This window comes from Cebidichthys violaceus, unplaced genomic scaffold (assembly GCF_023349555.1).
Source record: "Cebidichthys violaceus isolate CVI_PGR_0920_01 unplaced genomic scaffold, fCebVio1.0.p SCAF_10, whole genome shotgun sequence".
Lineage (NCBI taxonomy): Eukaryota > Metazoa > Chordata > Actinopteri > Perciformes > Stichaeidae > Cebidichthys > Cebidichthys violaceus.
The window spans coordinates 4,204,175-4,213,830 of NW_027176263.1; the positions used below are offsets into that span (position 1 = coordinate 4,204,175).

The 9,656-nt window shown below is 38.9% G+C and overlaps 1 protein-coding gene across 1 annotated transcript; it reads left to right on the forward strand.

Annotated features, from left to right (window-relative positions):
- The first annotated feature begins 4,043 nt into the window (after positions 1-4,043).
- On the forward strand, positions 4,044-9,656 carry vdac2 (voltage-dependent anion channel 2). Its single transcript, XM_068721343.1, has 9 exons — positions 4,044-4,156; positions 5,340-5,411; positions 5,505-5,554; positions 6,196-6,348; positions 6,470-6,522; positions 7,487-7,714; positions 8,082-8,232; positions 8,319-8,376; positions 8,659-9,656. Exons 2-9 carry the CDS (start codon positions 5,345-5,347, stop codon positions 8,748-8,750), a joined length of 852 nt encoding a protein of 283 aa, XP_068577444.1. The 5' UTR covers positions 4,044-4,156; positions 5,340-5,344; the 3' UTR covers positions 8,751-9,656.

Below are 9,656 nucleotides of genomic sequence, written 5' to 3' on the forward strand. Positions count from 1 at the left end.
CTATGACTCACAATATGTAAACCATGTGAAATACTTGTGTAAAGGACACTCTTGGTCCTCCTGCGATTATGCAGTTAAAACAAACCAAACAAATTCAAGAAAGTTTTCAATCACTGATAACATAACCCAAAGAATCTTCACTGTGACTGTAAATGATCTGACGGATAAAGACACTGATTACTGGTGTATTGTGGAGATTAACAACGGGGCAGATGTCGGAAAGGATTTCCACCTGTCAGTCACCAGAGGTAAGAGTCCTTAAAGTCTTTTCAGCACGTTTCCAATTCTTTACACTCACACTTTAGAAGAAAAAAAATAAGCAGGGTCTCATTTTTTGCTTTGGAGATTAATTGTTATGAGGCTACCCACAATTCTCTATTGATTTCCCTAAAGGTACACCCAGTCTCACTGTGGATCATCAGGACATTACAGGATTTAAAGGAGACAATATAACCATCAATTGCTACTATAGTAACCCTGGAGAAATGAAGTGGTGCAGGCTGGGCAGCTCATGTGTGGCAAATACATCTTCTGGATCAATCGATGGAACAAGAGTTACCATCAATGCAAGTGGCCCCAATGTTTTCACTGTGACTATGAGTGGACTGAGGACAGAGAGCAGTGGCTGGTATCAGTGTGTTAAGGGAGACTTACAGATGCCTGTGCATGTAACTGTTACTGAGCAAGCTACCACATGTAAGTACGACAATTATAAAAGTAAAACATATATGTTTATAAATATTTTTGTCCAGTCATTTGTAAATCATTTGATTAAACATAGAAGAGAAATAAGGAATACATATTGTCATTTTACTCATTATGGTCTTGTTTTGGGTTATAGCCACAGTTACAGATACAGTTTTTGGGCAATCTACGGCCGTATCTTTCTCAGGTACAGTCATTTGTAATTTTTCTTTACTTAATATTCTTTATTTATAAGATACATTTGGATTCATTAATGTAATATTACTCTAGTATTAATTATCTTGTTTTGGGTTGTATTCATAATTACAGCAAAAAGCAATTAATTACCTTATCACTCACTCGTGAGCCTGTGCATCTTTTTGCAGAAAGAACACCTCCCACAGCTCAGGGTGAACAGCACAGGTCAGAAGCCTTCACATCTACAAGCAACTACATTATTGGATTGTTTAAGAAAGTCTTATTTTGAATTCCTGTATTATGTGCTTTAAATGTATGCTGCAGTGTTTCAGTTCACCGGAAGGGCTTCATCATCCGTTTGAGTTTGCTGATCTTTGTTGTGATGGTGACATTGTTCATCTGGTTTATGTTCAAAAGACACAGTAAGTTCATGCAGAATTTTGATGAATCCAATTATTATTCATCAATTATCATTATCCATTATTGTCATTTAGCATTGATAGTCTTAATTGGATTTTGTATTGCTTCACTTTTAGAACAGAACAAAGCAGAGTCATCAGCCACAACAACGGTACAGTAAGATATGTTGATTCATTTCCCAGTACAATTCTTTTACAAAGCAAATGGCCATTTGCTTAATTTAACACTGCAGTGATAGCAAGTGTAATAAATAGTGCACATTGCAGAGACAATACTGCATTGTCCCTTTGCAGGTGCAGGAATACAATGTAGATGAAAATCAAATAGTTATATTACATAAAATACATCTTGATCATTCATGCCATTGTTGTGTATCTTTTAATTGATTTTGATAGGAGAGCATTGAGAGAATCATATATCTATATCATCACAAATATAGTAATAGGTTTAATGAAGAAACCAATTGGCTTCTTCATTAAACACAGGCTAAAGAGGAAGTAGCATACTGTACTATTAAGAAAAAGAGAAAACCTTGTAAAAATGATTGGGGCTGAACCGTATGTTCCTCTTTTTCCTCCTCAAGATTATTAATATTTATTTTACTTTGACTATTTGTAGAACACGGTTTTAGTAAACTCTGGTAATTTGTCTGATCATATGTTTCCCTTAAAAAGGAATTATTTATATAAATGGTTCATGATTACTATTTTAACAAAGATCATGTTTATGTTATCTAATCTGATCTAGTCATAAACAAATGGTGTATTGCCTTTATTTAACATTTGGTTTGTTCCTTCATCAGGTTGAAGAGGAGGTGACGTACCGCAATGTACATCACAACAACTTCAGATGAGGTAGCCGTGAACCAAGTAGACCACATCTTGTATTACACAACATAAGCACCCTCAAATATCATTTATTTCTTCATTATACACACTTCAAACAAAAAAAAGTTTGTTCAATTGATCTGTTTCACGTTTGTCTCTTCTCTCTTACCCAGTGACGTGGATGTGATGTACAACTCTGTGGTCACTGTAGAACGGCAAACTGTACAAAGGGTCAAATTTAAGAGATCCGAAACCAGCCTCACACTGTTTCTCACACACACACACACACGCACAGTGATGCTTTTTCCCCACATTGTATGGATGTCAATGTCTGTCTATCAGTCGCACCACCACTTTGATCCAGAGTGAAATATCAGAACAGCTATTGGATTGATTATTACAATATTTAGCACATTCCTGGTGTCCAGGAGTTGTACCCAAACAACTTTTGTTGATCCCTTAACTTTCAATCTAGCGCCATTGTCAGGTCAAACTTTATTTGCTTTTATGACCAAACACCTGCAAAGACTGGTTTATCTTTGATCATTCTTCCTAATTGTCATTTTTTATTCTGTTCTGTAACATGTTGAAGCAAAAGATGAAGATGTAACATGTTGGCCCAGCAGCAGCAAAACCTGTAAATGTTTCCTCTACTATTTATACATCTTATCTGTCTATTACTGGACTCTTTTTTTAGATGATCGCAACATAAATAAACAAAAAATTAAAAAAATCTATATTTTATGCACACATGCACATACAACTTTTGAGTATTGCAGAGATGGCTAACTGTGTAACATTAGTCTTCAAATTAATACGCTTCAAATGCTGATGTAATCACAGATACTTTAAGCACAATTACAGCAATGAAAAAAAATGTCATTACACTCAATTCATATTATTCAAACATTTCCAAACTTGACTTGATGGATTTGACATACTTTAAAAGGCATACAAATAAACAAAAAAATTGGGCATATATTTGGTGATTAACAACACATTGACTTGTGAACATTCCAAACTATATGCTTCATGACAATCTAATGTTCATATTAGACACTTCAATTTTAAAGCATTGACTGAAGGCAGGAAAACATTATTATTGGCATAGGTATTGGCGAGAGGGTGCTGTTGTGAAAGCTTTAGTGTCTATATTACTATATGATATAACAGGGCTAAAAGTTTCAATTGTTTATACTGTCATGTTTTAATAAATAAAGACATTTCAGTCTATATGCTTGAAGTTATTCTAACATTTTTTTTTTCAAATGTTGTATACTAGATCAATTCTGCAGTTGTGGCTTCTGCCACATGTTGGAATACAATTGGTCTTTTGTTTTGAAATTTTGGGTCCACTGAATTTGCACTATGGTAAATATACATTATTGGCAGTGTTGGGGAAGCTACTTTGAAAATGTAAATGTACATCTGAAAGCACGTCGTTGTTGGAAGTACAGCAAAACTGTTTTTCCATGGAAGCAGCCAAGCTACACATAAAAATGAGTCTTGATAGCCGTTAGGTAGGATGCCAAAGTATGATGCACAGATGCACTCAATATTTTGTGCATTAAACTACCATACAAAACAAACCTAGACTGCATGTACACAATAAGAGGTTATTTAAAGCAGTGCAGCTATTTGCCAGTGTTGTAGTGGCAGAACTTGGCTTTCATACTTTGTTACAAATGTGCACACAATAATCTTTTTTTTTTCTTCTTCACTTTAACCTAAATACTTTTTAGAAATAAACTTTATTTGTCACAGACCTTCTTATACAGTCTATGGTTCACACTAAATAAAAAAATATCCCAGCCTTGACGTCACTATGCCATGACGTGAACCATTTTTAGACAGGCATTTCTGCGGCCGCCACGGGTCCTGGGTCGGGCTGTGATAGGTCTGGATTTTATTGCAGTGCAGTCTCCTTCAGCTCGCCCTTCTAACGGTGACGCCTGTTTCGGCCGTGTGGTGTGAGGAACATCTCTAATAAAGTCACTTTAGTTCACCGCTCGCCCCATCCTCTGCTGGTAAGAGAGCTATATATTCCGCCTGACACTGTTACTTAACTCCATAACAAGCAGGAAGTAGTGTTTAAGCTCGCTTTACGCACACCGGTACTCTGCAGGCTAGCTAAGTTAGCTAAGCTAGCTGCACTCAGCATGCTGTGCCTGACACAAGTTAAAGCAACGTGTTACATGCCAGCTTTGCTTTGAATTTCACGGCTCATTTCTGCTGATAAACCGGTGGTGTTCTGCATAGCTACTTTTATCAAAGACAATAATTACAACGTACTACTTAAACTAAGCAATCTTTTCGTCAACCCCTCCCCTAGGACCTAGTTAGCAGTAGTTAGCTGGCAGATAACTCGAGTGAGCTGGTTAATTACCCCATCCCACTAATTGGCACCGACATGTGCCTGGCCACGCCTAGCTGTCCCTGCCAAATTCACGCAAAGGAGTAACGTTAGTTTGATAAGAGCCAGGCCTGAAATAGGCTCTCCAGTGCGGCAAAATGGCTCCTCTCTCGCTCAGTAACCTTGTCCATCGGCTGTCAGACACTACTGCTGTGACCACCTGTAGCACCGTGATGCTGTCGCTGTGCCAGACGTGTAACCGTCATTGTGATAGCGAAAGTATACATTTCCGCACTGACACTCTCAACGTGGCAACTTAAAAACTTATTCCATATTAATGACTGACAAGATATTGGTTATGAATGCACACTAATGCAAAGCTAGCTTTCCACTCAACAGGTGCAGCAACCACAGAAAGTGTAGCAATTTACATCTTCATGTGAATCAGGCTTCAGATTTAAGAACAAATGCATCTTCTATACCAGACTGTATTTTTGCATAAAGCTTAAGATTAAGAAGTGTATAGTCTGAAAATAGTTTATACCAGTATTTCTATACTGTAACCTCACAACACAATACATGTGTGTCTACATTCATTAAAGACGGCACTTCCTGCCCTTAACTTCAAATATTGAAGCCATTGATGCAAATATTGACATACATATTAATGTCAAAGGCGGACCTTGCATTTGCATTTTTTGCAATTGCAAAATCCATCATACAAATTGATAATAGTAATATTTTTTGTAGTGTACATTATTACATTGTGTTTTTGTATTGTACAAAAGCTGGTGGGTAGAACTGTACTTAATGTTAGAAGAATGTGAATTTGAACATTATGTTGCTTCTGTCCACAGATACAATGGCCGTGCCTCCCTGCTACGCTGACCTGGGCAAGTCTGCCAAGGACATCTTCAACAAAGGCTATGGTATGGTTTCTGACAGTTTCAGTGGCACTGATGTGACAATGTACTGCCAAAGCTAGTCGATATCATGGATAAGCTTTGATTGTTTTTCTTCAGGATTTGGCCTGGTGAAGCTGGATGTCAAGACGAAGTCAGCCAGTGGAGTGGTAAGCTCATGTCTTTTTGGGTTGAGAATAGAAAACTAGAATATTCTTCATAGTAACTAATGTGATGTAACGGCACATTCTAGTTGCAAAGGAAAAAGTAGATTTTGCAATTTGAAAGTTATTGCAATTCATGTTTATTACACTTCTTGCTCTGGTTAAAGACTTAATTGGCATTGTGAGAACAATGGCACAGTTACTTTGGTTGAATTTCAGTCTTCAGTTTTCTTTGTGCTCGTCTATGCAGATTACAAAGGTTTCAATTGTCTATACAAAATTGGTAAAACGAGGCATTTAAAAATTTCCCAAAGCTTCATATTGTGTGTTTTTGTCTGAGCAACAAGTCTGAAGCTTAATGGTAATCAATTTTCCTGTCATGCCAAACAGAAGTGCAAAGTCCCACATTTAAGAAGCCAAAATTTGCGACTGTTTGGCTTGATAAGCTACCTACTTGAACATGAAAGTTGCTAATTAGTTGTTTCAGCTGTCTAGATGACACGCAATTATTTTAGTTTCTAACTTGGCTTTAAAAAAAGAGCAATAGCCAAAGTATGACTGACTGCCAAATGTAATGATGGATCAATTTATGACTTTCTTTTCATCCATTGTATTTCATTTGAATGTCTCTAATTTGTGCTTTGCAGGAATTCAAAACAGCTGGTTCCTCCAACACCGATACCAGCAAAGTTGCGGGCAGCCTGGAAACTAAATACAAGAGGTCAGAGTACGGCCTGACCTTCACTGAGAAGTGGAACACGGACAACACCTTGGGAACCGAAATCACTGTTGAAGATCAGGTCAGGAAAATTTTCAGACTTTTTAGACACCTGGTTTCAAAAGTGTGTGTCTACCCAGTGAGCATGACAGGGCAACATCCATTTATTTGAATGTCAAATGGTTTTCAATTGTTTCTCACAGATCGCCAAGGGACTGAAGTTGACTTTTGACACAACCTTCTCACCAAACACTGGGTACGATGATGGTTCTGATACATAAATGTATAATTAATTGTAAAGTTGCTTCCATGTGGATTTTAGTCTGCCTGTTGCTTCTCAACAGGAGTCATTTTGGCAACCCGATCTGTGCAGTACATGCTTCTGACAAGTGTAGTTGTCGGCCATGTGACCCCAGTCCCAATATGGAACAAGTCTATTGTATCACATTACTGTGATTGGCTTTTTGCACATACGTAACGTTTTACCGGTGTGCTCAGCTGCTCTTACAGTCCTTGTGTGTTTGCTTTATTAGAGGTGTAAAATCACATGAGGACTACGGCACATGTTCCAGAGGAAGCGTTTCCTCTTTCATACGGACTGTGGGAAGGTCGATTGTAGTTATGTGGCTACATCGAGACGGCATGTCTTAAGGCTACAGTGTCAAGCTCAGACTGGGAAGTAAACACCAGCACCTCAACTGTATCTCCCAAACTGGACGAGATTGAATTCAAAGCCAAGCTGAGGAAATAGTTGAAGTGGCTGATCATTTTTTTTCAGTGTTCCAGCGATGTGGCCTTTGGGGGGAAAAAGAAAATCCTTCTCCTGTTTGCTACTAGATATGTTGAGAATTATCTCGAGGAGGTCATACATGTAGGACAGTGGTTCCTAAGGTGGCTTTCATAACACCTTGGAATGCCTTGAGGACAGACCAAGGGTGCCACAAGATTTTTTTATTTCTGTTTTTTGATGCTTTTATTTTTTATAAATGTTTCACCACTTAAAAAAAAAAAAGAAAAAAGATGAAGCAACGCTATTGTATGCTGGATAATTTGTGGGGGGGTTTGTGTTATGGTAACACATTATGCAAGATTTAGTTTTTTATATATTTGCATCAAATTGGCTAAAAACATACTGCGGGAAATGTAACCTGACCCACTTATATATCGTCTGATGCCTAATCTGACTTGATTCCACTTAAAGTTGTGTTTCTCATCAACAGCAAGAAGAGTGGCAAAGTTAAGACCGCCTACAAGCGCGAGTACGTTAACATGGGCAGTGATGTGGACTTTGACTTCGCTGGGCCCACCATCCACGGAGCGGCTGTCGTCGGCTACGAGGGATGGCTCGCCGGTTACCAGATGAGCTTCGACACCGCCAAATCCAAGATGACCCAGAACAACTTTGCTATCGGCTACAAGACGGGAGACTTCCAGCTGCACACCAATGTGTATGTATTTACATGAAGGTTGGAGTTTCGTCATCTGTGAACCTTCAGTTCAATGAATCTAGAATTTGGTCAGAGTGTTTTCAATACCTGCATCCACCAGACCAGTGACAGCCAATCTTCACTGCCCAACTTGCAAAAATATTAGTTAATATTATTAATGAACCAAACGCACCTGAACAACTTTATGTATTCGAGAAGCACAAATGTGAGGACTGAATTAAAGAGACACTGAGCAAATATTGAAAGCATAGGAAGTAGATGCGTTTCTACGAGCCGATGGCAAAACTTCCGACACCTCTTTTAGTTAGAAATTCCAGACTTTATTTCCTGTAGCGTGACGTCTCTCGTATGCTTATTATCTTTAAAGCAATGACGGCGCTGAGTTTGGAGGCTCCATCTACCAGAAGGTGAGCGACCAACTGGAGACAGCAGTCAACCTGGCCTGGACCGCTGGCAGCAACAGCACACGCTTCGGTATTGCAGCCAAATACCAGCTGGACAAGGACGCCTCCGTCAGCGTAAGTAGTGCAGCACAGGCTTTCAGAATAGAAAAATGTGCCAATTGTCACAAACTGACGTTTGTTTGTTTGTTTTTTCTCCATAGGCTAAAGTGAATAACAACAGCCTTGTTGGTGTTGGGTACACTCAGACTCTTAGACCAGGTAAGGTGGTTTCCTACAGGTTCATGGACAGCTGGAGGATGTTTACAAAAATGTTTATAGATTTAAGAATACCTCTAATTTGAGCATGTGTGCGAGGACTCAAATGCTCAGTTTTGAGCAAAAACACTTTGAATAACTTGACCTAGAATAAAGTAATTTATAGCAACTCTTAACAGCCTGCGTTTCCCTGTCGACCCTCATTCTTAGAAATCTCACAACCCATGTTGAAGAAGAGTCATTTTGCGTTTGTAAAGGCTAATGTTGGTCCTGTTGTCTGTGCAGGTGTGAAACTCACCCTATCTGGCCTGGTCGATGGCAAGAACATCAACGCAGGAGGCCACAAGCTGGGTCTGGGCTTGGAGCTGGAAGCCTAAGCTTTCAACATACTGCAAGGGACTCGGGAATATCAGAAGAATCTGGCCTTAAATGTATGTCCAACTCTAACCAGCAAGGGGATGTCTTGGAGAGATCAGTTCAAAGGCTACGACAACAAACTCTAACTTGTCAAGTACCTCTTCAAGTTGGTGCTTCTGTCATTGGTATATTTTACCTTTGTGGCTTTTTACTTTGTAGTTGCATCTATTCAGGAGACAGTTGGTGGCATATTATTTATAAATCTTGTCATTTTTTTCTGTCTAGCACTGCCATAATAATGAAATCCAATACAATCCCTTTGCCTGTCATCAGCTCTGTGGCTTTATTGTGATAATTCCCAAACAGTCGACATCACGTGACTGTTTTGTGAGCGTCATACCTTCGCTCTGATTTTACAATCATGACCGTCTGATATTCCTTTGTCGTCTTCAGTTTTAATTTACAAACCTTGTTAAGTACACTAGTCTTTTCCTGCTATTTAAATACTGCTGCACCCTTTCTGTTCATGCACACAAGGACAAACTAAAGCTCTGTAATGTTTTCTTTAGCGTCGGCCATCAGGGTTTGTGATGGTCTGTTAAAGCTGCACATGTGACCTTCCCTTAAACTGGGCAGTTTTTGGGTTGCTTAATGTCGGGTCTGTAAGTTTGAAAGAAACCTGTACACTTGGCCGACCAAGCAGAATTAGTTTGTTTTATTTCCATTCTGTACTAACAGACAGCTAGAGGGTACATGTTCACAGTAATGCCAAATTATCGTTGTCCGGAAGAAGTGCAACTCAAAGTTGCACTTGTGCACTCTTGGAAAGTGCGTTCCTGTACAGGGCGGTGACAGAGCCCGCAGGAAGTCTTGGAGGTCCTTATGTGTATGTATACATTTTCAATAAAGTCTTTGAACTCCACAAA